General features: G+C 47.0%; 1 protein-coding gene across 1 annotated transcript in view; it reads right to left on the reverse strand.

The window, feature by feature from the left end:
• The window catches only part of LOC119374248 (putative phospholipase B-like 2), a 45,032-nt gene that overhangs the window by 11,590 nt on the left and 6,664 nt on the right, over positions 1-26,778 (reverse strand). The window contains exons 2-8 of the mRNA XM_049410846.1: positions 25,026-25,265; positions 24,085-24,160; positions 15,884-15,981; positions 12,954-13,183; positions 11,528-11,619; positions 8,055-8,215; positions 4,733-4,825 (exon numbers count right to left, since the gene is read on the reverse strand). Of these exons, the coding sequence (XP_049266803.1) occupies positions 4,733-4,825; positions 8,055-8,215; positions 11,528-11,619; positions 12,954-13,183; positions 15,884-15,981; positions 24,085-24,160; positions 25,026-25,265 (990 nt within the window). The remainder of the gene's footprint in view (positions 1-4,732; positions 4,826-8,054; positions 8,216-11,527; positions 11,620-12,953; positions 13,184-15,883; positions 15,982-24,084; positions 24,161-25,025; positions 25,266-26,778) is intronic.

A 26,778-nucleotide genomic window follows, 5' to 3' on the forward strand; every position in this document is an offset into this window, starting at 1 on the left:
GACTAGCTATTCCAAAAACGCACTACGTGTATTGCGAAGATGCACTGAAGTGGTCATTTACAATGTAAATTAAATAAAAAGCACCATTCCATCTTGTAGATAGGTTTCCCTCCCAGGGTACTAAGTTAAGGTGCGAATGCCGCGAGAGGTAAATAATTTAAAGTAAGTTTGAGTGTGAACGCATAATTTTAATTAACAAGATCATTTTGTGGACGACTGATTAATTTTGACCACTCGAGGTTCCTTAATGCGCACATAATGACCAGACACTTTTGCATGCCGCCTCCATAAAAATGCTGCCGCTGGGAGCAAGACTTAATTCCGAGCCCACAGATTTAGCACGGATGTGCGAAAGCCACTAAATACCGCGACGGCAGACGATTTTTGTTCATTGAATAAAGCAGAGAAATGGTCTCCGCATCGTAACAAACACTTGATCTAAATAAGCTGATAAGATAGTGCCATATGAGCAAACCATGCCTAGATGCGTACGCCTCCAAGTTTTATCGAAAAAGTATCAAATGAACAGGCAGCATGGGCAAGTGATGGTAGCGCTCCCTCCCGCTCGCCCCACTAGGACATTATTCTAGTACACTGTAGTCATTCCCAACGTTACTAGAACAAACTCAGTTTAAAAGCTCCGCCGGAGAGGCGGTCCGCGTGGCGGTCGTGAGAACTAGTGGCGCTACAGTCACGTCTAGCTCCCGCGGCTGGCGCTTGTTGTGATCGGCGCCGCCGATGTACGAGCGCACGTGGGTTACAGCGTCGTCTGCGCTTTGTTAGCTCGTCATTTTTGCGACTGTTCTTGACCAGGCTTAGCGTCTTGTACGAAGTGATGTACGAAGCGTAACGAGGGCGAACAGATTCACAGTGCGGTATGCCGACTTGCTTTGCGCCGGGCTGCAAGAGCGGCTACCGCAACGACGACTCCGCTTCACGACACTTCTTCGGACCTGCAAAAGACCCTACGCCATTCAAGCTTTGCATCGCAAAGATAGAAAGCTTACTGCGAAATGCAAGGTCTGTGACGTTCATTTTGAGAGTGATGACATTGTAAAGCACTATCGTCGTGTCGTTGCCGGACAAGGAGTTTCAATCCCACGTGGAAAGTGGGAACTCGCGCCAGGTGCCGTGCTGCGCTTGTTCCCAGCACTTGCACCCCACATTTCAATCCCAAAATGTTCGGGGTTTAGGCGCAAATCCCCCCCCCCCCCAAAACGCACGGCGTCCCGCGAAAGCCCAGTGCCCAATTTGGAGGAGCCGCCAGAAATAGAACAGCAAAACGAAAGCCAGGCATTGCATATATACGCTACCGAGAATGAGAGTTGCATCACACTGACATTCGATCAGTTGTCAGCTGTCGCTATGCCTTCAAAGCAGTGGATTTTCGAGAGATTTTACGACGAGGTATTGAACAAAGTGTGCAGAATATTTTACACTCGCCGGCTCGGGAACGGGCTGCTCAGCGCAAAAAAATTGACACGGTACACATAGAAAGGACGAGGACCAGCGCTGGTCCTCGTCTTTTCTATGTGTACCGTGTCAAATTTTTTGCGCTGAGCAGTTTAATAATGGAATACCAACTAGCCCAATCCCACACTTTGCTTCGGGAAGGGAGACTTACTTGTGCAAAAGATAATTGTAGTTGACGAGCAGTTTAACTGCGTAGTGAACGGCTACAGCACGAAACGCAAACGGCTGTCGTACAGTGTAAAGTGCTGCGGGCATGGAACATCTGCTCGGCGAAGTTGAAAAACTGAAGTTGAATACTGACGACTCTTCTAGCGACAGAGTACGCGCGAATAACTGCTCGGTGCTCACATCACGGCCGATCTGTTCGAATTGTTTAAGGCGCCGTAGAAGGATGCGACGTAGAAAGATGAGACACCGAAAATAATGTATCCGCTGAAAAAATTGCTCAGAGAAGACATCTATTCGATGTAATTGCACACTGAGATTTCATTTAGCGAGTTCTCGTAAAATTTTCCGATTTTGGGTCAGTATCCCTTTAACCGTCGCAAAAACGTGTCTTGTAACCATTGCAAAGCATTGGTGGTGTTTTTCGAGACAGTTTTTCAATAAAGTGTAGAAACATGAGTACTGTTTTTCTAGAACGTTTTTGTATCTCGAGTAAGTACGCTTCTTTGTGCACTATAAAGGCTTTTACAAATGTGTTGGGTTGTTCTTGGTCTAGATAAGACGGCAGCGGCTAAAATTGTGGTAGTAGTTATAAAAATTACTCTAAAAACCCTCATTCGCTTAGAAACACCCATATATGCTTGGAAGTTAAGCGCAATGTAGACAGCTCAAATATTGTCAAAGGGTCGTGACGTCGACGAAGGCAGCAGTCAGCAGGTCCGAGATGAAACTTTATTTGGCCGAACTTGTGGCCGGGAAACTGAAAGTTAACTACAGCAATACACTGATAGCGGCGAACAGAGCGTCGACCGTCGATCAACTGACAAGCAGTCAAGCGCGTCGGCTTTTATACAGGCGCTATCGAACTTTCCAGCGATATCGCTGGTGGCGGCGTTATCTCTCGACAAAGCTGGAACATTCGCGTGCAGCGCGCAATCTTACCAGAACGATCTACTACAATCGCGAAGCTTCTCGAGCACTGCTTCGCGGACAGCGTCGAGCGTTGATAACCGTTCTTGCTGGTCAAACCCACAGATCAGTGGTCAAACCCGAATACATCAAAATAAAACAAGAAGTGGTCGTGGCAATATAGACCAAACATCGATTCTTAGCCAATCAATGAACAACGCACGCGGGCCAATGCATACAGACGACCTTATGCACATCCACCTAAGCATCCACCCAACTAGTACAATAAGAAAGTTGCCGCGCAGTTGCCACGAGCAACTGCGCGGCGCACCGCAGCGTTATGCCGTGGCAGCAGACGACGCGCCGATAGTGGCGCAAGACGGAACTGCAGCGCCGCTAGTTCTCGCGACAGCCGTTCGGACCACCCTCCTCCGTTGGCGGAGATACGGAGCTTTGAAACTGAGTTTGTTCTAGTAACGTTGGTCATTCCAGCATCTCTGACGAGCGTGAGCGGCGCACGAATTAGTTTCGACATTGCCCGAAAGACCGCTCAATGTCCTCGCCGATGAGATCGCGCCGGCTTTAAGGCCGAACCACACGTACGCTGCCCGAGCGCGCGCTGTACGCGCTCCGGAAAGGTCGCGCATGCGCAGACGGAGCAACCGCGGCAAAATGCGCTCGGTACGCGAGTGTTCGCGGCGATCTAATGTCGACTTTGAAACCGCGCGCGTTCGGAAGCGCTTGGAGCCCTGCGAATGCGCAACTGTGGCATGCCTGTTACCAGAACCGGCTTGACCGACGGATGATATCCGTCATGTGAAAAGTTTTATTTCTCATTTACTTTTACATGCATGTAACAATAAAAAAACGTAACAGAATGAGGTTTTGTAAGTATTCTGATGAACTGTCAGTAATTTTGTACGAAACGATGTCGTGCACGTATGAGGAAGCGCGCACTCGTGTGCGCCTTCGCGCGTAGTGTCTGGGTGGAAACAGCCATTACTCGCAGGAGACGCCCGGGCTGCGCGCGCTGACGCGCTCCCGTGCGCGTTTGGGAGCGTACGTGCGGGTCGGCCTTTACTCCCAACGATCGTACAGCTGCGCCAGAACCAGACATGGAGAAGAAGCGGGCGGAGCGGGACCGCCTAGCCACGAGGCTCGCAAGATATCGCTCGACAAAGTTCGTTTGACCACGTTCAACCGCTCTAATTTTAAAGAGCGGAGCTGTTTACGCTATCGGTAGCTTATGCTCCGTCGAAAAAAGAAACACTTCATCATGAAAATGCAAGCGTTCTGTTCATTCCCTTCAGAGTGAAGCGGTTTTAAGTTATCGGTAACTTGTGCTCCGTCGTGCAAAATTGCTCAGGTAGGTATTTGGGCCAGCCCCACTACCGTGTACAGCAGGCGCGAGTGTCAAACGAAAGCGAGCACGTGAAAGAGGGAGAGTGAAAGAAATGGAGAGAAATAAAGAGAGAAAGAGAGAGACGGAAAGAAAGACGAAGAGGAATACAGAGAGAAATAAAGGGTAATGAAGACATGAAAACATAAATGCACATAAAAATATACAGAGAGAGAGAGAGAGAGAAAGAGGGAGAGCAAGAAAAGTATAGAAGGAACGAGAGAAGAAGAATAGAGAGAGATAAAGGGAATTAAATGCAGACAGAAAGAGATACAAAGAAACAGACACAAAAAGAGATAGAGAAAACAGAGAGCAAGACAGATAGAGAATAAAAAGCGTAAGAGAGAGAAAGAAGCGGAGAGGGAGAAAAAGAAAATAAAGAGAAAGAAACAAATATAGAAAGATCGAGAAAGAGAAAGAAATAGATAGAGAGAGAAAGAAAGAAATAGGAAGAAGCAGATACAAAAAAAGATATACAAGAAAGAGAGCGAAAGAGAAAGAAAAAGAACAAAGATAGAAATAAATAAAGAGAAACAAGCAGGCAACTCAGCTGCGCTCTTCCTTCAGGCTAGGCACAATTAGTGCGAAGCCGCCATAATTTTTTTTTTCTGCAATAGCTGTTACTTGGCATCGTTCCGAAGGCAACGCCAGTCGCTTCGCTCCTCTTCCTGGTTTTTCGGCTTCTAATACCAACGTTTGAAGCCCACTCAAATTATTTTAGGACTGAGACAGCGTTACAGGGACCGGTTGAATATTCTGAGAGATTCAGGACGCCTTGTTACTCACGGCATCCGTTCCAGAAGGTAAAGTGTACCGTCGCTGACAGGTTGCCCAGGAGTGAAGAGCTTGAAATCAACCACTAAGTTTTGACTGTTGGCTCTGCAAAGCATTAAAAGTACAATGAAATTTAGAACGATGGGCACTACACATGCCGTGCGTCTACAGGCAGGTGCAACAAAATAGTTTTGCAGGAACGATCGGTGTTGATCGGTAATGCAAGAGAATAGCCGACACCTGCTAAAATGTTTATTTCTTTGTAAATGTAATGCCGCCTTTGAAAACGTGCGGTTAGTGCAGTGTGAATGTTTTCCTGAAGTGTGTAGCACCCTTGCGTTCTATTGTAATGAACGGAACCGTAAGGCATGACATCTCTATGACGATACAGGTGGTTGTACATGTACGTACGACTATTCATCACATAATGTTGCCTTCAGCAGCGTGATCACCTGCATGAAAGGTGTCTCTTATCCTCCTCTATCTGTGTTGTGAAGCTGCGACAGTGAGATAGAGCGGTCAAACAAAACGTTGAAGGCTTTTTTTGAGCACCTGGCACGACTCAATTCACAAACGCATACCAGGATACGTTACAGGCTCGCACACAGTCGCTAAGACCGGAGCTACAATCGGAATGGCCGCCGCACCAGAAAAAGCTGTTTGGCGCTGCAAGTGCACACGTAACATCAAGCGCACAGTTAGAGCAAAATAGACGCATGGTTCAGGTAGCACAGGTAATGCCCCTCCATTGTGCTTCAGGTACCCTACTGATTTGCTTCTCTGCATGTCGACCCTACAAATCAGTATATTGCGTGGTCTTTGCGAAGTACCCGCGCCATATCGCAGCAAAGCTGACTACAAGGATCCAAGCAATACGCATCTTGCCGACGACTAGTTGATAACATTTTTTTTTAACGAACACCACGGGTCCTCCACTTGCTAGGAAAAATGACCTATGTCAAAGCTACTGTGACTTCCACCCGCTTTAGGGACCTTGTTTTCTTCTAGCCATCTTATGCTAAAAGAACCGTGATTACCACTACACTGCGAAAACGGTTCGCTGTGCGAAATGAAAGGTTTCCTGCATTTATATATGACTCATCACTAAAAACATTATTCTTGAGTAAAGTGGCTGTCAAAAACACGGATCCCGGCTGTAATACGGCTTATTTTCTGTAGAATGAAATTCATTAACATTCGCGGATCAAGAGATGTCGCTGCAGCCATAGGATAGCAACTGCTGCCCTTAGCAGACGTTGTATGATGCCCTCACCTTCAATCGGTATAGGGCTGACGCGCTGGAGTTTTGAGTACTGTGGCGGAGCCTGGTGGCGTGCGCCGAAGTTGCTTGGGTAGTCAAAAATGGACGCCGACCGGCGAGTTACGCAGGTCTCAGTTGCTTTAAGCGTTTTACTTAATTTTGCGCCTAGCTTTCAGGCTCAAAAAGTGCTTAAAACGTACGCAGGAACTTGTCCGCTATTCCTGCAGAGTCTGACATGTTTGACGAGCGATCCCTGCTTCAACAAACCGTGCCGAAAGCAGGTGGTCTGGGCGACGGCTCCGAGCAGCGCGCGGTCCCGAAGCGCGGTCGCCGCCGTTATTGTTGCGTGGTTAATTGCCTCGAACATGGGGGTAAGGATCCTAATGTGCGGTTTTACAGGTTCCCCTGAAAGCCGTACGAAGTGGAGCGACGGAACCGCTGGATACGTGCCGTCCGACGCGTGAAGTGAGTACGCGAGCAAAACGTGGTTTGCAACGCAACGTGCTGATTACTTTTCGTACGCGCGTGCACGCGTTTATATATGTATATATTCCCTGTGTGCAGTCCAGGCGGCACGCCGTGGCTGCCGACGGCGATCACGAGGATATGCAGCCGGCATTTCGTGCGAAACGAGAAAAACGATGCCATGAGTCACCCTGCGATGTGCCTACGATTTTTCCGGCAGCTTACAGCCGGCTGCTTCCAGCGGCCGGCTGTAAACATTGCGCGCCGTCGCTTCTTGACCGCCACCGCACGCTGACAGAATTTCACGAATTCCCTAGAAGCAAATGTTGAAAATTACAACCGTGCAAGGGGAAAAAGTGTGTTTGCGACTGAATGCGGCAGAAAACGGCACACGACGCGAATGCGCTCATTCGGGCCGCCGACGGCTAGCCTTCGTCACTGGACCTTTCTTGATTCCGTTTCGTCGTGTAATGCAAATCACGTCGGCTTTCTTAACAGCAATCTTTTCGTTTATGCACTGTCGTTAATCGCGCGAGCATGCCTCGTAAAACTTAACTCGAGTTCAACGTCGTATGAGATTCGCTGCACTTGCGAGTTGCAGCGCGCCAAAATGGTTCCTTCAATTTCCTGCACGTCGTAAACATACTTGATGACGAGCTTCTTGCGGTTACGCAGATTGCTTGACCTGAAGAACTCAGCCACGCCAGAAACTGGCCGAGATCCAAAGCGCAGCACAACCGACAGCGGCGGCTCCATTGCGCATCTGCGCTTAGTGCTGCATGCGGCCGCCAGTCTGACTACTCGAAACCAAAGAACTTGTCGTAGGGGGCGCTTTTTGGCACCGTTTTCGCAGCGCCGCCTGGGCAGCCAGTCAGGCCTATAGGGACGAGTAAGCTTATCCACAAGAACCGACGATAACCGGCGAGCAGTGCGTGTGCACAGCTACGCTCTACTAACTATGCTGTCACTCCGACTTTAACGTTGCGGCGGGTGCCATATTTTTCGCCATACCTTCGGCCTTTTTATTTTGAAATTGATATTGCGAGAGAGTTCTTACATAGCAGCTGCATCTCTAGGGTACAACCTTCGTTTGATTGGCATTGTCTACTTGCCCAAGAATTGTCGTAATTCATGCATTTCATATATTTCTTGAAAAAACCCAACATTAGCGCTACACTTCCGTTCCTACCGTGCCATACAACCCGAAACCTCCCTTTCTCGTACTTTCTTCTTCTACTCTCATCCCGCCCTCCTTTTTTTGCGCACAGACGTGTCCTCCGCTTCACCAAACGGAAGGTGGAGGAGAGAGAGCGAGGCGTGCTTTAAAAAAACTCACTAAGTAACACAGTAGCTGTACTGAGCTGGGAAGGCACCTTGTCGTAGCAACGACTGAAGCGACGTTCCTTTTCTAGCGGTCTCGCTTCTCTTTAAGCCTCATTCGTCATGTGAACTCTCTTGAACTCACACGCAATGTTCAGTCGCTTCAAAACTAAACAAAGCACAACTCGTGCATCTTTATCTCCACGGTGAAAAAAAAAGCGCGCGTTAGTCAAGTTACTCAAAAGTTACGCGTTAGTCAAGAGCAAGTTACTCTAACGCAATACTCACGTGCCGCCGTTTTCGGTAGCCATAATGCGCACCCATTCTTCACCGGACGTAGCGAGGCGGGAAGCGACTGCTGCCCTTATCCATCCGGGGATTCCGCCGCTGGGAGTCACTTGCTTCTGCAGCTCCTCGTTGTTGTTCAACAATTGTGTCTCCGTAATTGCCTACGTTACGTAATAATAATAATTGTCGGGGTCTTACGTCCCAAAACCACGACATGATTATGAGAGACGCCGTAGTGGAGGGCTCAGGTAATTTCGACGACCCGAGGTTCTTTAGCGTGCACCTAAATCTAAGGACACGGGCCTGGAGCATTTTCGCCTCCGATGAAAATGCTGCCACCGCGGCGGGGATTCTATCCCGCGACCTGTGGGTCAGCAGTCAAGGAACCGTAACCACTAGACCACCGTGGCGGCTTCCAACGTTATGTTCATAACAGACATGATATATGCCGTACACTGCGAATTTTTCAGCTCAGAGCTGCGGACTCGTGCAGACTAAAGTGATCATGCCTAGGTAACACTGTATTCGTGAAACGCGGGAAGATTGCCCACGTAATTTTCGTGGTGGTTATGCGGTCGATCTCACGCTTTCAAGCATGTAAGTTACCATAATACAAAAAGCAACAACAATAAAGCAGAAGAAAGCTTACCTGTACACAACGCAAGAGAAAATAAGAAAAGCTACAGGGTGTTTCACGGACCTATCTTTCATCACTACGCAACCAGGCCTCGTCCAAACTATGCTCTTTAGCATCACGTGTGTAATGTACGATTTGATGAGGCACATGAAGGTAGGCTGCCGGGACCAATGTCATCAGAATGTCTCAACGCGCAGCAAGAACCAAGTCTATAAAAGCATTTTTTTTTCCTTTTTTCTTTTTAAGAGCGACGCTGTATGTGGATAGGAGGTGAAAAGACTTGGCGGTCCGTGAGTGCGCGGAAGCTATAATGAAGAAGCAACGCCAGTTTTGGCTACCTCGAAGGGTCTCTGCGCGTGCAGTTGCCTTTGAGCTTTTGTCAGCACATACAACTAGGGATGATAACCCCCCCCCCCCCCCCCCCCACGCCCCGCAGCACGAATCGCTACCCATAAAAATCCTTACGCGTTCCTAATATCCTTTAGGCTAACGTCACCAAACGCAAAGTTTGAAGCACGAGTCTCTTAAGTGTGATGATAGAGAAATCAAAAGCTACAACAGGGGGACCTTCAATAGATCCCAGTACTCGACACAGAATGGGGCCACACGTTTCAGCTTGGCTTGTTTACGGAGTGCTTAAGCGACGGGTTCTTTTTTTTTTTTCATTTCGCATCAATGGGAACGCCGCTACCAGGGCTGGCATCTCGCCCGCAACCTCGAGCTCAAGAGCGCAGCTACCACGGAGGGCGACACCGCGCTTATATGCATCAGATATTAATACAAACCGAAAATTCGTTAAAAGAAGGTACACGCTCGATGTTTTATAGCCTTTTCTGCCATCTGAATGTACAGTTTATTCACTTCTAAACATGATATTTAACTGTGATAAAATATGTTGTGATATCTGCTTAAACATTTCCTTTCCTCCAGTTGCCTAACACTATAGACGATTTTCCGCAGCTGGTTCGTTCAATCAAAACTAGATGGCGCCACCGCACCGTGGCCGTCCCCTACCGTGGCCGTCTCCATGGCCATCCTCCTGCCGTGGCCTTTGGTAGCGCTGCTCAGTATGCCTCCATCCGCGTCGTGTCGTCTGCTCGGCGTTCCAATAGCGTCTGCGCGCACGCGAGTATAAGCGAGCAGACGGCAGCGCCCGAAAAGTAAACATGGCGGCACCTGTGGATGCAGTTTCGTTCCGCCTCGAATTTATCACGTAGTCTTCCTGCGCTGTGTGGCCCGTAAGTTCAAAACCTACGCATTTATTTGCTTTATATTCGCGTCCTGAAGCTTCAAGAGCAATGTACTCCTCGGTATTTTGCAGTGTTTTCAAGATTCATTCTTATATTGTCGCAGACAAGGCTTAGCAGGCATGACTAAATAAACACAACTGATCGCAATAATAAAAACAAAGCATACCTGACGCTTTTTCTCCAGCGTGAACTGACACAAAGCGATGGCCGATTTTGCCATTTATTTAATGCTGTGAGGAAAGTGTGCGAGTAGCAAGCGCGAGTTCGGATCGAAGCGGGCTGTCGCGTCTGCATGGGTGCTGCCATGTTGTCTTGTAACCCCAGCTACTGGCGGTTGTTAATAAAACAGTTAAAGGCATACACCATAAATACGAAGTAGATTAAACATATCGCTTATCGTTGTGGCGTGGTACGTACCAAACAAACGCAAATGCCTCAAGGTTTTCAACTTTGAGGCGATTACATGAGAACTATGTTTTGCTGCGCAAGCATGTGACCTGCTTACACCCTGCTGCAACCAGCTTGTGTGATACGGCCATGGCCGCTTCGCTGGGCCAATGCGTTGGCTGGGACAATGCCTCCTTGACTAGATGCCCGCCGCGTGGTCCGGTAACCCGGTTCCGTACCCTCTCCCTCTTTTTTTCTCCGCGGTCAGGTCACGAGCGCCACCTATAGCGCACGTCTGTAATGGATGCAATGGTCTTTTCTTCCTGTGGCGCTTAAAACGCCCGCCCTGTGTTAAAAGGGAATAGAAACACCTTACTAACTTTAATTACTTACTAACTAACAAAGGTCACGTGTTGCTGCCTCCGAGATCGCCATCACGCCTGTTACCGTCTCGGAGGTGCCAGACGCGGCGCGCGGCGGAACTGACGACATCGTCTGCTGCGGTAAGCGTATTTCCGCTGCCGCCAGAAGTCGGTCAGGCTACGAGTACTGCCTCACGGATTTTGTGGAGAACTGAGGGAACCGCCGCCGCAATGGGAAAGCGAGCGACGCGGTGGGCATCTATTCAAGGAGGCATTGGCTAAGGCAAATGGAAGGGGGAAGGCCAGTAAGGATCACGTGATCAAACATGGCAGCGCCCGTGCGCCGCTGCGGAAAATCGTCTACAGTTGGTTCCGAAAGTGGTTTCAGTCGTGCCTCTTCTAGCAAATTGTCCTACACATAAAAAAAAACCAGCGCTGCCCCGGCTATTCACATGTACGAAGTGAATGGTAACCATTCACTTTGTACACGTGAATGCACTACATGTAACCAACGGTTACATGCAGTGGATGTTCCTTTTTCAGACATTCAGTAGTATTAAAACTCTCACTGTGAAAATAAAGCTTATCTTAAGCAGGCGCAATGTGGTAAGGCAAAATCTACAGTTCTGTGACCTTCAGGCCAAGTCGAGGTTTGTATAGTAAGAATGGCAAACTTTTCGCGGAAAAGGGCGAGTTTCCTGACACCGTATTTTTTTAAATCTCCGACTGCCGAAAAAACAAAAACCTGCAATCACTTTTTCTTGTGGCAGATAATACGGCTACGGCGCACAGTTTCCCGCGTTTCAAAAAACATTCGGAGACAATGAACTAACTTACGAGTCCTCCAGAAGTAAGGTAAAAGCTGTCCCACGACATAAGCATGCCGGGATAGGAAGATATAGTCCACGTGTGGCCTGGAACGACGTCCTCTGAAAAAACATCAAAGAAAGGAGTAAAAATAACATACGGGGATTATCAGCACCTGCTTATCGTCAATCACCCTCTTTGGTCCCGTAACTGTATCGAGAGCAATCAAGCACTCAAAGTTAGGTGGCACTCTAGATTCACCTGCCCCTCACTATTCCCTTACCCCTAATCAGAGCTCGGTCTGGCGCCAGCTCCAGACGAAAACATTTATTTCCCCCTATCTGGCACATCTATTTTACCCAGGTCTCCATCACCCACATTGCACCACTTGTGGGGCTCCCCGGGCTGATCTTTTCCACTGTTTGTGGAGCTGCCCAAAGCCCCTGGTGGTAGACCCTATTCCCAATCCTTCCCTTTCCTCGTGGGAGGCCGCTCTTCGGGCCACTGGCTCGGACGACCAGCTGAGGCTGGTGAACCGGGCCTGCCTAGAGATGTCGGCCAGGGGGCTCCCGGACGTCTAGGAGCCCAACCACACTCACTTTGATTATTTCAAATAAAGTTGTATCCATCCATCCTCACACTCGCCGCTACCAAATCGATAGGAATTGGATGGAGAGCCTGACGCGCGCTGAAGACTCGTGGCCAGCGCTTGGCATCAGCAGTCGCTGGCGTGCTACGGCAGACCCCCCCCCCCCAAAAAAAAAAAAATTGCCTACGTTACTGTCAGCAGTGGAGCGCAGAATAATTATATAACACGGTCTTTCCCACTTTCTGGCCCGGAACGTATGGGGAAACTCGTGAAATTGCAGGAGAAAACGATAGCATGAACACATTGAAATAATGAATGAAGCAAGGGCCTTTCTTTCGAGGGCTCGTTTTCTTTGTTTGGCACAACGTTAATGAAAACCAGCAGATAAGGAAGCCAAGAAAGATACAGGGGACGTTTTAATTGTACTATTTTAAGTGTATCATTGTACTCATTGTGATATAGATGTGAAGAGAGTAAAGTTGCGAAAAGACAACTTGCTGCCGGCAGGGACCGAACCTGCGACTTTCTAATCGATATTACAATTACTACAATATAGATAAAACAGTACAAATAACGTCCTCAACTCATTCCGTGACGTCAGTATCTGCTGGTGTTCATTACCACTGAAATAAAACACGTACGAAAGACAATCCCCGACAGCTGAATACACCAAATAAAAACGTAGGCCACAGATTGATGATAGCGCAATTAACGAACAAGCATCTAGTTTGAAAACTGTTTACGTCGGTAACGAAGCTCTACTTAGTAAGTGTGCCCAAATTTAAAAAAAAAAATAACAGTGACGGCCTGCTACGCGGATGTCCGAATATGCTACTGGAATACCAGCATTGTGGCGAGGTGTACTACCTGGTTCCGTCTGAGAAGCCGTGAGATGCCAGGGGAAAATGTAGTGTTTCTGGAAGCGCAGCATCGCCCGATAAACGAACCACGCATCGTGACCGAAGATGAGGCCCTCGTTGTCTCCGACAACTTTGACCACAGCGGAACAAGCCATTATCTGGTCGATCGAATAGAAGTCTGTTTCACGCCCCAAGGCGTGCTCCAAGTCCTGGATGTCGCCCTGAGCGTTCAGGTACCTGCGCAATTCGTTATGAATGAATATTAAACGTTTACATATAATCTATCTCTCTCATCTTTTTTCAATGAGCCTGAATTACAATTTTTAATTGAAAGCGTACATCGGTTAACGAAGGAGAGGAATTAGTACTTCTGTAATTACGGTTATCACGCAATTACTGCGTATGAAGAAACGCTTGGCGAAGAAACATGGCGAAGTTTGTATCCAAAAGGTGCTGCGAAATTCCGATAGTGCGTCTATGCGAGCAATATTGGCATTCATTTTACACAAGTTAATCTCATATAGAAAGTAAGGGCACGTTAAATTAGGCTTTTCATCATATAAATGGTACTACACGGCCAATCTTTTGCCAACCGTTGTCGTTTGCCGACTGCTGCACCATTACTACAACCGTGAAAACGAATAGACTGCCCGTAAGCGCTCACATAAGGCGCACGCTTACAAAAACCCCAATAGTCAGTGCTCTCATAATCGAACGGACGCTGTCCTTACACCGTCAAATTTACGTTACTGTGTTACACTTGCGTAACTGGGTTACTTATGCTTTTAAGCGATAACGTGACTTGCATCAGCATATTTGCATTCACTTCCTTCTGTTTGCGTTTGTCGAAAATTTCCTTTCCTAGATTCATCAAACTCAACAAAAGCTTCGCTTATCACCGATTCCCACATAGGCATGGCATCTCTTGACGTTCTTTCCTCACTTCCGGGTCTCATACACTGACGCCAATCTTCAGAAAACAGGCAAGTGCTTTGTTTGTAAGACAGACTTATTTGTCGTGCATTCATGCTATGTAAGCTATTTGTTCAGCAAGCTAGATGGTAATGTATGATTACGCGCTGGAGGGGAATTGCGTTACACCTAACTGAGACTTCACAAAGCTAGAGGCCGGACGAACGTAATGAACACGACAAGCTGTTCATTACGTTCGTCCGTCCTCTAGCTTTGTTAAGTCTCATTTACCTGTAGCGCAATTCCCCTCCAACATGTACAACCAACTAGCCCAATTTCTAACTTTGCTGATGATTACGTGCGCTGCCCAGTATGTCATAAGAACAGAAAATAACAACGGATGAATGGATTTGCCTTCGTTATTATTTTACGTCCTTTGCCTGCTGTTGCGCTGTGTGCAATACTCGCGGACTGAAACGGGACATCCAAACATTTGCTGCAACAACTGATGAGCCCAATCACTCGCGATAACCAGGTCATGTCGCTACAAATCTGGCCGTGCAAATTAATTTAGGGTCTTATTCAAGTTTTATAGTCGAAATTACGCGACATGAACCGAAGATGGTGGGAAGGATAGTACGTGCATTGCTTAGCCCTAAAATGTCGCGTTTCAATCCGTGAGTAGTGTACATCATGACGTAAATTAGAGTATACACTTTCAATTTTTGGGGTTATTCGTGGGATTCCGCTTAGCCAGCTTCTACTTCGACCTTCTCGCATATTGCTTGTTTCTATACCCAACGCTGACACTCGTATATAACCCATATCACTGGTGCACTACGTATGCGAAATGACTGAAGTGGCCAAACATCCATATAGTTTTGTTGTTGTTGTGACCCGCCATCGTGTATTAGGTGGGAACGTGTCACCCTGCTAACGTCCAGGACGCGGGTTCGATTCCTGACCACTGCTGCCTCATTTGCAATTTAGGCGAAAAACAGCAACACCCACATAGTTCGATCACATTATGCAACCACAGGCGGTCGAAGTTAATCGTGAGTACGCTACAGCGAGCCTCATAACAACATCTTCGTTTTGGCGCGTAGAACAGCATAATTTCACCTGTTATTAGCGTTGTTACTGCGTACAACCTTTCAAGTGGTTCTAGACTCCGGGTGTCACCATTGGTTTGCAACCGTCGGTTAGATAATTTTAAGAGAAGTTGGCTAAGTCGTTTGTCTGTGGTCTAAAGAATACAGTCCAACGGTATCCTTTAAGCAGAGAGGCGTTTCCTTTAACATTCTGCTTTGGCTCGCATTAAATTACACTTCACTTAATAGATAGCCTATATGACATGACTTAACTAAAAAGTTGTAGTTTTAGAACCATTTATTCGAAAAAGCATGCCGGTTTACTCTCAGTTACGGGCCTGATGTTGGCTCGTTGGCGAGTGTATGACATTTTCTAAACACAACGCGAGCCCCAGTGCTCAAAAGTAATTCACCTTTTTTTCATATCTCCGCGTGATACACAACTTTGACCCGTATATCACAACGAAAGAACAAGGGCGTCAAATGGCCTAATTTTATATTACGGTTGAAATCCTTGTGGACCATAATTTCAAAGTCCTGGCATGGGCACCCTTCCTGATAATGACATCCGCTGAATAGCGAAGCAGTCATATTTGTCTGTTCCGGGTTCCAGAAGAAGATAATCCTCGACAAAACTTATTACTTCATTATTCGTCGGTATGGTTTGCTGTTAATCTGCTGTACAATTATAGTCCTTCTTACACTAATAAAAGGCAGCCTTGCTATTTTCTTCTTGGGTTCAAGAAATATTCTGTCGTAGTAAAGGCACTGCAGAGGTCAATATGAAACACTACACACAAGAATAATAAAATGAAACAATTACAGATGCAGTCTGCACACAGGTATGTTACTTGTGTCGCTGTAGGTGATGATGCATGTAAAGATGTCTAGCAGGAAATACAAGTTTAACGTGGTAGAAAAACGCTGCACTTACTGAACTCTCGGGACGTCCGTCAGCTCGTTTGAATAGTCTAGCGCGTTGTTTTCAAATTCATCGCTGAGACCCGTCAACTGCTTCATTTGAAGATTTACCTGCGGTTGCAAAGTATGATTGCATTGTGAACAATACACAACCACTTTAACTTCTATTTTAGGTAGTGTATGTCAAGCGCACAACACTCTGCTTGGCTGCTATGGAGAGCGACCAACGCGAAGGGAAACCTGTCAGTTATTCTGGGGACGCACGATGGCAGAAGCTGTCACGCGTTCCTTGAAATAGCACTGTCACAAACAGGAGCGCTTCCGCGTATCCACAAATAAAGGCATAACGCACAACGCTTAATTCTGAGTGATATATTTACGGTGTGCTTGAGCATGACTTGCATACACCCCCCCCCCCTGCACAGACGTCTGCTGCTTCTGCCTATATTAATGAATACGTGAGTTCAACAGCTGTCTTAGGCTTCCCCTCGAAAGTCTAAAGACGCAGCACGTAACGCGGCCAACTGTAAGCTTCTTACAAGGATTTGTTATTAGTTATGTTACGTCTTAGGACAAATGGCACGCTACGTACGGATCGCTACGTTATCAAGTGAAATATTCACAGTACTTCTAAGAATTCAGTAAATTTCACAAATAAAACTGCTAGAAAAATCCCACAGATCCCGTGCACTGTGAGAATAACTTTCATGTGAAGCAGTAACCGAGTAGCAGCCTTTGCCGTATTTTTTTTTCGCTTTCAAACAGACGTTACGAGGTAAATCGGCGTCTTTGTGTAAATTGAGTAGTGCGCATATCGCGGACATGACAGGCTCGACAACTACACTGGTGTGCAAAGGGTGGCTCGTGGCCCGACATAACGTAGGCACTTACGTTATATCAGAGACGTCAGTTTTATCGCAACGAAGTGCACGCTACAGTGCGATGATATTCATATCAAAAGTATGCGGGTCTCTCGGCGTATACGAGTAGCGCTTGCCTGTAGTTTCTGGAGTCATAGTTATATATATATATATATATATATATATATATGTATTTTTTATTAAACTCTTACAAAAGCGGATAACGAACACTTCAACCAGACTTATACTTCTTTCCACGAAACCGTTTCCAGAACTACCGTGACTGTGTGGCAGCATACTTTACTGCCACGAAAAACACCTAGGTTCGATTCCGGCTTCAGCCATGATTTTTACTATTTGCTTCCGTCGGGATTTTTCGTTCACTGACAACGCCGCTGGTGCTGGCACCGCATTTTCCGCGACAGAGGCCCCGTCACAATATCGCGTTAATACTTCCAAAGCCTGTGTTCATATCGACTGTCAATCACCTGTGGCTTATACCCGCATTCCACGGCCGCGGTATGCGGGTGTATGTCACACTCGACTGGTGGAAAGGGTATCATGAAGTGCACGACGCAGAAGCCACGTTATTCACGTCATGACCTGCCAAATGTCTTGATCACACACTCCTGTCCTCTTTATGATAATTTCGGTGTCTACCAAGTTAAGAAGACGACCACGACAGCGCCAAGACATAGGCTGCTAGAGAGAGATAGGTAGATAAAAACGGCCAAAGTGTCTTTGGCTGGCTAAGAAATTATTCGCATTTAATAGAGATGAACATTACGTAACGTTACTAGAATTTTACACACTGGGGAGTCATTTAGCACAAGCTGCAGATAATAGCTGACGGCATCACAGCACCTGCTTTCTCCGAGTTGTGCGCCTGAAAATGAAAGAGCAATTGAAAGAACATAAAGCAGCGAAGGAAAGTGAATCAAGAAAGTAAAATGTTGGAGGACGCTAGAGCTTCGCATTTCATGAGTAGAACGCGATAGCGAAATCGGGCCCGTTATTCGCATCGCCTTCTCAATCGCTAGCCGGGCTTCGCTTCTCACTGGACACTCAACCGCGCCGTAACGAAAGGAACGTCTGTACGCGTAACATTAGCCATTTCAAGCAATCCTACAACGCCTACTGCAAGTATAGTTGCGAATGGCCCACTACGCTATAATTCTATACCCTTTGCGAATCAGCGAAGTACCCACTACGCGTCCGTAAGGCAACACGCGAACCTACGCAGCTGCTTACTTTGCTGATGTTTTTGCTGATGATGATGACTAGATATGTCTGAGCGTTTTGTAAATGGTGGCATTTAAACCCCTCACTCGCGCAATTCACGTGTCTTGACGCCTGGCGCGATTCTGCGATTCTGCCACGCTCCATTACATGTGTTAAGGAGACTCCTCGATTTATCATACATCGTATAGGGTTTTTTTTTTCTTTTCAGAAACATTTTCAAGCAATGGCGTGGCTTTGTGACGAGACTATGAATCGCGTTAAGACTGCCCATACGGAGCTATCTTAAAGAAGTGGCTTCGTCTTTCCATTTCTTGTCAGTACGTTTTTCGTTTGAATGTTTGACTGAGATGTCACGTAGGAAATTGTATGAAACGTTGTTGATATTTTATTGCCTGTGCCGTTGTACCGTGAAATATACTGTGCAGGGCGAGGCCAACATGTTGTTAAAACCGTGAAAAGAATGCTCGTAGCACCAGGGGTTAAAACATTTTTCTTCAAATTGCACACGGGCACTTTACCAGTAAAAACATGGTTAGAAGATAAGGGATTATTTGTTCCACGGGCCACAGATTGTTTTCTGTGCCCCAAACCGGAGACCATTGATCACGTTTTCGTATGCTGCATGAGCGGGATGTTTTTCTGGGATATATTACAGAGAACCCTAAAGAGAAGGTACCGTTAAGTCCTCATGGAATCCGGTTTCTCTCCGTTGAAAATGAAGACGGCATACCTTACGACCTTATTATGATCCTGGGCATGCATAGTACATGGCGAACCCGAACGGCCTTTCACAATGCAGATGTGGAATTCAGACCTGTGCACAATTATTTTTGCGAAACTGTGTCTCCTTTTGTCGAAATGCAGAAAGTGCATTGTACCGGAGTGGGCTTCCAGAGTGGAATCATTGTTACACATGCCTAAGTTGTAACATCCAGTGAGCTAACGATGGTGTATCATTGCACAGAATTATTGTACTCTTTCTAAACGTTAACAGCACATAGAAGGTTCGAAAGGGACGAGAGAAATAGAGACAAAGAGCGCTGCCTCTTTTTATCTCGTCGCTTTCGAAACCTTCTATGCCCTGTTAACATTTATATATGAATTCACACCAACTTGCGCAAGCGTCAACCCTTTCAAACTATATTGTACTGTTCCCTGGCTTACAATTAGTGTGTGAATACTCTTACGTAAGAGGCAATAAAGAAAAAATGGCGTAGCTCCGTGGTAGAACTTCTGCTCGCCACGCAGAAGGCCTGGGTTCAATTCCTACTGGAACGGAAGCTTATTTTATTATTTATTTATTTGCAGCTATCTCGAATTTTCGCTCACGGACAACGCTGATTTTTCCTCCACACCAGAATTGCCGCGGAACGAGCTCTTCAAGGCTATCGCGTTAAAACGCTACATAGGAGTCTGGCAGTTACAGGGCATCTCGTAGCCTTTAGTATACCGATCTCAAGAAAGAACGCCAAAACTTCGGAAAATTCTCTCTTGCATCGCGGCTTGTGATGTAGGTCTAAACAGTCGCAAGCAATATGCTTTCCTTCAGTTCAATGCAGGTGGAATGTGAAAGATAAAGAGAAAAAGGAGATTCGCTAAGAAAGTCAAAGGTGAGCCTCTTTTGAAGGGACACTAGAGAGAAACAATGAATCGGTTTAGATCGGTCAACTGTGCTCTGAGAACTCTAATGTCAATAATTTCGCCACCATAGGTTTATTATTAGAAGAGTAAGTCAAGTTCCCAGTTCAATTTTTAAGATTCGCGCCCAAATCTTCCCGCGTGACTTCATGGATTTCAAAGTGTGCTTATAGTATATTAGAGCCATTGGCTCGACAAAATTACCTCCAACTTGGTATGTTAAGTCTATGTCCCCTTCAGAGGACAATGTACTTCATTTTAGGGGCGAAGCTCCTTAAGGCGGCACCCGTTCGTCCCTCGTCGTGCTCGTAGTAGTGAGTAACAAGTCTTACCCTTTGACGTCCAAGGTGGTGCCGGTGGGAGATTTCTCCTGCGCGTTGTTGAACAATAAAAAATTCGCAGCGTGCGCGTTAACTAAAAGCCGAATTCTTCTGTCTCTGTAGAAGTGTAAGTGTTAGCTAAAAGCCGACTTCTTTTGTCTCTCATTCCCATTAGCAGCCATTGTTTACCTCCAAGGTAGTGCCTGGTGAGATTTCTCCTGTGCGTGATTAAACAATAAAAATTTTGTTCAAAACGCCGTTGATTGATGAAATAAACCAACGAAAGACGCCAGATGTTTTGTAAAAACAAAACGAAAGAACGCCAGATGTTTCTAAAGCAAAACGAAAAGAAGCCAGCTGCTTAACGAAAGACGCCAGATGTTTTCTAAAGCAATGGTTTTCTAAACAATGAAAATTCACAGCGTACATGTAAAATTAAAGTGAGCTGCAAGTCGTCATAACTCATCGAACCTTTAGTATAAACGCGCCCGATCTCACGTCGGTGATGATGTACTGGGCAGAATTCACGGAAGATTCACGGTTTACCGATGAACCTCCGCAGCTTCGCCCACTCATCATCATTCACTCCGTGGATATGCTGTGATTTTTTTACTGATTAAAAACTACGTAGTCCCTAGTAGGCGCTGTCAAATCATGTGAAGTAGTGTGCCTCGATGTGTGCGCCCCCCTTAGGGTGTTGCCATTCTTTGAAGGGGCTGATGCCGCCACGACGCCATTTTTTGCCCCGCGTCTCGTGCCTCTCAGCGCAGCTGCCGTAGAGGGGTGAGACGCCGGTAAGAAGCCGTGGGCTAAAATATGGCAGCCGCGCCGCAGTAGACGCCGCAGATGTCCTCACCCTGGACAAAACGCGCAACAAAACGCGCATCAAGGCACCCTAATGTGAAGTCACGGCGAATGGTGCGGAAACTTGAAGGTGGCGCCGCCACCAACATTTTAACGCGATAGCGTTAGAGAGCTCGTGTCGCAGAAATTCCGTCGACGGTGTCGGGACCGTTGGTCGCGTTGGTTGTGAGCGAAAAATCATCCGTGAGCGAAAAATCGAGAAAGGAAATGGACAACTATGTCCATCTAGCGGAAAACATATCAAGCCAATGCCGCCTTGGCCTTTCCAGAGGAGGCGTTGATCAAGCAAACAGCAAACGCTAGATAATGTGCTGCCATCTGTGAGGCATTGTGAGACTCTTTGTGGCCTCCGAGATGGCAGGCGCGCGGCGTGCATTTTGGAGGCCATGCGACTCTTGGTTTAGATCAGAAACCTGTATGTACAGGCTGTTTCACACTTAGAGGAAATCTCGGAGCGCGTGGCATCGTGATGCGGCCAGCGCTGCAACCACGCGCCGTCAGCAGCTCGCGCGTGCGCAGATGTACAACTCTACAACCTTGAAGCGGCTGCGCACGCGCGAGCTGCTGCCGGCGCGGGATTGCAGCGCTAGTCGCATCGCGATGCCAGGCGCTCCGAGATTTCCCCTAAGTATGAAACAGCCTGTACCATTCTCGCGCGAGCGCGTGTGTGTATCTGTGTGCGTGTGTGTGTAACAATGCACATTAATAAGTATGCACTTAGTGGTTGAAGTGGGCACCAGGGGCCGGATTTCGCTATTGCGTTCAACTCTTAAAGGCGAAGCTTAAGGGTCCCCCAATTTTGTTCTTGCGGGTTTTCTCGCTTACTAAGCGTCTTCTCGCAGCGAGCGTGCTGTTTTTGGTATCGTGAAAGAGTACTTTACTAATGTGAGAAAAATCGTTTTGCTCTTTAGTGTCTCTTTAAATTACAGTGATGACAAAAGCGTACCAACACATAGCAAGTAGAGAAACCTGTTCACATAAATGTACTATGAATGGCACCACCTCATGTAGGAACACGATTGTTAACACGCCATGCGTATGTGGATTGACAACGAATCTATGGCAGTTTAGGAGCATGCGTTTTTCGCACTCTTTAACTGCCATGCGCATGCTATTCGCAGCTGTGCTGGCATTAAAGGGCCCTTAAACCACCTCGGATATTTTTTTTAACATTTCAAGCAAACGCGTGCACCCAGTTCAAAATGCCGTCACCATGAGCAACGCAAACGTGGCAGCGTTATAAGCCGCAGGCGCCCCACAAATTCCAAGAAACAATCCTTTCTCCTCTCCGTGCCTTTCGGCATTCATCATCCCCTCAATGTTCGCCGTGACGTCAACGTGTCGCCTGCTCGTCATCTACAACAATTGTTTGTCCATTCGCAGGTACGCGGGCTTGCTGCTCCTCCTCCTCGCACGGAGAGGAGGAGCACTCGGCCAGGAGGAGAGACGAGCCGACGAGCGAAGGAAAGAGTGAAACGAGCGAGGGCGTCTTCTGGATCGTCAAACGAGTGTAACTCAGCTATTACAGCACCGTTTCGAAAAATTCTCACGGCTACGTGTTCGTCGTAGACTGATGCACAACTGCAGCAGTGCAACTAAATTTCGACCTCTGGGTGTTTAGGGGCCCTTCAAGGGAAGCTGAAGTGGTTTTAAAATCCGGTAAAACTTGGCTGTTAACAAGGACCAACAATATTGTCGACGATGGCGTAATTTTTTCCGCTGTTGTGGCAGCAGGCGTTTTATAATACGCGAAAGAAAAGTTCGTCTTGCTCCGCCCACGCGAAAGCGCCGAAAGTCTGGGCGTGGAAACGAACTAACCGGAACTGCGTCATCGTCGGGGAGCTGGGCAGCTCTGTCGCATCTTCAACCGTGACCTCCGTGACTAGTTCCGGCTACGCGCGTTGGTGGGACCGATCGCGAAGGCCATGCTTGAACAGTGCCGATGACGCGACACACCGAAGCTGACGTCACCGTGTTCGCTCAGCATCCCAAGAAGTCCTGCGGCTGCAGCCGCTGTTCTAACGCGATAGCGTTAGAGAGCTTGTGTCGCAGAAATTCCGCCGTCGGCGTCGGTGTCGGCACCGTTGGTTGTCAGCGAAAAATCGTCTGTGAGCGAAAAATCGAAAAAGAAGCAAATAAAATAAAGAATAAAATCGAACCCGGACCGTTCGCGTGGCAAGCAGGTGTCCTACCACAAAGCCACGATCTTACTTGCAGCTGCTTCGGAAAAAAACACTACATAAATGCCATGTAGTGGAAGGAGTCTCCTTAACGCATTTTGTTCGACAGGTGTCACGACGAAAACGAGCCCATTCGGCGAATTGTAGGCGCATTTGGGAGGCCATCAAACTACGTCGGAAAAGGCCGGGATAGTGCAGCCATCGCCGATAAAAACACACACGAACTTTCAAACAGCTCTAAAAATGGACAACTATGTTCATCTAGCGGAAAACATATCAAGCCGGCGCCGGCTTTCCAGAGAAGGCATTGATCAAGCAAACAGCAAACGCTAGATAATGTGCTGCCATCTGTGAGGCATTGTGAGACTCTTCATGGCCTCTGAGATGGCGAGCGCGCGGCGTGTATCTTGGAGGCCATGCGACTCTTGCTTTAGATCAAAAACCTGTACCATTCGCGTGCGCGCGCGCGTGGTGTGCGCGTGTGTGTAACAGTACACATTAATAAGTATGCATTTAGTGGTTGAAGTGCGCACTAGGGGCCGGATTTCGCTATTGCGTTCAACTCTTAAAGGCGAAGCTTAAGGGTCCCCCAATTTTTTTGCCAAGAAATGCTGTTTGCGTTCGCTTCTGTGAACTCTTACATTGTTTTTCGAATTCAGCAGGGATCAAACTATGATTACGCACTCCAAAGTTATTTTTTTGAAGCTCTTCAGCTTCCCTTTAAGAATGATGTCGCGAATCACAATAACTGTGGCTTTTACACTGCTCTTATGCAAAATAAGTACGTTACCTATTCATCAAGAAAATGGAAGCACATCGATGCAATTGACATTTATTTCTTGTTTCCCTGATACAGTCGATAATTCGGCATTCGGTTAATTGGGACATTTTTTTTCGCCCCCGTGCAATTCGAATTGACGAGCTTTTACTGTATACCTATTTAGAGTGGTTATGTGCATATCTTATCCATTGTTTTTTTTACTGCCACTGGATCTGTCGCATAATAGGTGGTGCCTAGGAGGAAGAGAAGAAATACTTTGTTTATCACAAAAGGGAAGGGTGCGGTGGGGGAGGGAGCAGAGAAGGCTACCCGGCGTAGGTCTCCGCTACCCTCTTGGCCCAATCCAGGATCCAGTCCTGGACCTCGGGCACCGAGCTGCACATGGCAGCCTCGCGCTGCTCTTCACTATTAATGTTTAGCGAGTTAAGTGGTGGGTTCCGAGCACACCTCCAACATGATATGATCGTGTCTAGGCGCTGAAAGAAGATTAACATTTCCCACAAAAACGCGATCTGTACGAGCCATATCCGAACTCGCCTTTTCGCCACAGGCAATCTTGGAACTGAATGTCTGAATGAATGTGTGTGCAATCATATCGCGACAACTACCTTCGTATTTCACAAAAGCCGCGGGGCATTCGGAGACGGCGGTTGTCCCAAAGGCGATTCAACATATTTGGTCGTAGTTTTTCAGCGTAAGCATACTCGATTTTTTCTGTCCTGCGCATTATTTCTGATAGGTGCGGCGGCATGTTCAGATAGCAAGTGTGTTTCTACGAGGCAAGAACAGCGAACCTACATACAAGTGCAATTTTTAAACATTGCGCAATATATCTTAATATCGTCTGCCTACGAAGATTGAGCTACACGCAGCAGGGCTGACTTAATCGACAACCCAGCCAAACAAGGTCAATGCCAATAAGGTTGATAGCTTGGCTAGTTGGTGACCGATGGTTATACTTATATTGTGAAGTAGACCACTTTGGACAGAGAGAAAGGGGACAACAAGGACACGGCACTCGCTAGCGAGTCCCGTGTCCGTAACGAGTGTCCTGTCATTCTTGTAGCAATGCCGTGTCTTCTTGTAGCAGTGTCGTGTTGTGGCATTTTCTTGTAGCGAGTGTCGTGTCCTTCTTGTCCCCTTTGTCCCTGTCCAAAGTGCGCTACTTCACAATATAAGTATAATCGCCAATGCCAAGCTTTTCGAGCCTCTATTGAGCAAGTGATATTGTATCTTGTTATGAGATAGCGTAAGGTACTTTACCATGTACCAAAATGACTCGTTGTTCTTTCGGAGATCCTGCTGCTGTTGTGAGTATTTGTTGTTTTCGGCAAGAAACTGCTCCAGTTTGCGGCAGTACTCCGGCTGGCTGTCGCAGTAGCCTCCGAACATGTTCGTCCAGTGGTACTCGATCAGTTGCCGCGTGAGGTACGCCTCCAGAGCTCCTGCTGCATAGGCTTGAACTTCGTCCTTCGCACGCTCGTTGGTTTCGATTTGAAGGAACGCCCATCTGACAATGGAAGTGCGAAAAGACATGGGAATAGTACTGATGAACGCTTGTTCTTTAGATTGGAAATAAACGCGCTTCATGAAAGCAATGAGGCAAAGAACACTTTCATTTTTAACGTTAATACCTTTGCGAACCTTTCCAACGTTGCTATCACATATCTTTCAGTCCTAAAAATGACACTGTGCTTTGAGAGTCGCCACGGTGGCTTTTTGTAAGCCACAATGCCATCATTAAACAAACTTCCTTGCGATGTCAGTGACCTCAGTAGCCCTTTGAATCTTTCGTGAACTTGTGAGCGTGCATGAGTGTATATTATAAATAACCATGCGAAATTGTCGCGAGATTTGCTAATAACATTGACACTAATATGGATTATTATTTCCATGTAATGCCACAAGCAGCATTGAACCGCAATTTTTAAGACGCTCAGCTGGTGCTCTTGCTGAGTTCAAAGCAGTTCGGATAACTCTGTTGGCGGAAGCAAGTGTTTACGGAATAACTGCACGGTGACCTCGTAATTACGGGGCTTGCGTGCTGACCCGGAGGTCGCGGGATCGAATCCCGGCCGGCGCGGCTGCATTTCGCCTCCATCGAAATGCTAGAAGCCGGTGTGCTTAGATTTAGGTGCACGTTAAAGAACCCCACGTGGTCGATATTTCAGGAGCGCTCCACTACGGCATCTCTCATAACCATATCGTAATTTTGGGACGTACGTGAAACCCGAACAATTATAAATGCGCTAATCGAAGTACAGTTCGAAGTTAATTGAGACGGGAAGAAATTGAAATATGGCTTACTCGCAAATGCTAAAAAAAAAAGAGTTCAGTCTGCAGAACGTAAGGCCATGACGGTGTGAGTGAAGCGTTATCGCTCTACAGGTGTCGCAATGATATTTAGCAATGCACTTCGCCATGGCATGCGATACTGATGCCTGTTGATACTGATGATACTGATAATATCAGCCATATGATGCTCTCTGTGCCTAAACGTAAACATACTTGAATTAAAATCACTGTATTCGAAAACAACTAAACTATAAGGGCGTATTCCGGTTTCGAAGGACACTCCACGTGCAGAAAGAAGGCAGCGGCATGCGTTTAAACTAGGACGCGCTTCTGGTTGCATAAAATCTGTACTGCAACACAGATTATTGTGGCATATGTGCTGCAAATGATGACCCGCATTACTGTTACTATCATTAGAACACATAACTGAAATGTGCTAATATGCTCTCAGGTTCTCATATATTAATTCTTCAACCAATGAACAAACGATACTCACATCCTCCAAAGTAAGCTGTTGTATTTCACTTCGATAAGTGAGTTGCTCTTAAGGAATCATTTTGCCTGAAGAGATGGTGGTCAGTCAAAGACTTGACTACTGTGCCGCTACACATCACGAAGCACCAGCGACAACAACGAGCACGTCCCGAGACACAACCCATCCCGAGACATCATCAACCTTCGATATCGTTCAGACAAAGTAGAACGGCAAAAACCCAGCGGTGACAAGG

The sequence above is a fragment of the Rhipicephalus sanguineus genome, chromosome 11 (assembly GCF_013339695.2).
Source record: "Rhipicephalus sanguineus isolate Rsan-2018 chromosome 11, BIME_Rsan_1.4, whole genome shotgun sequence".
NCBI lineage: Eukaryota > Metazoa > Arthropoda > Arachnida > Ixodida > Ixodidae > Rhipicephalus > Rhipicephalus sanguineus.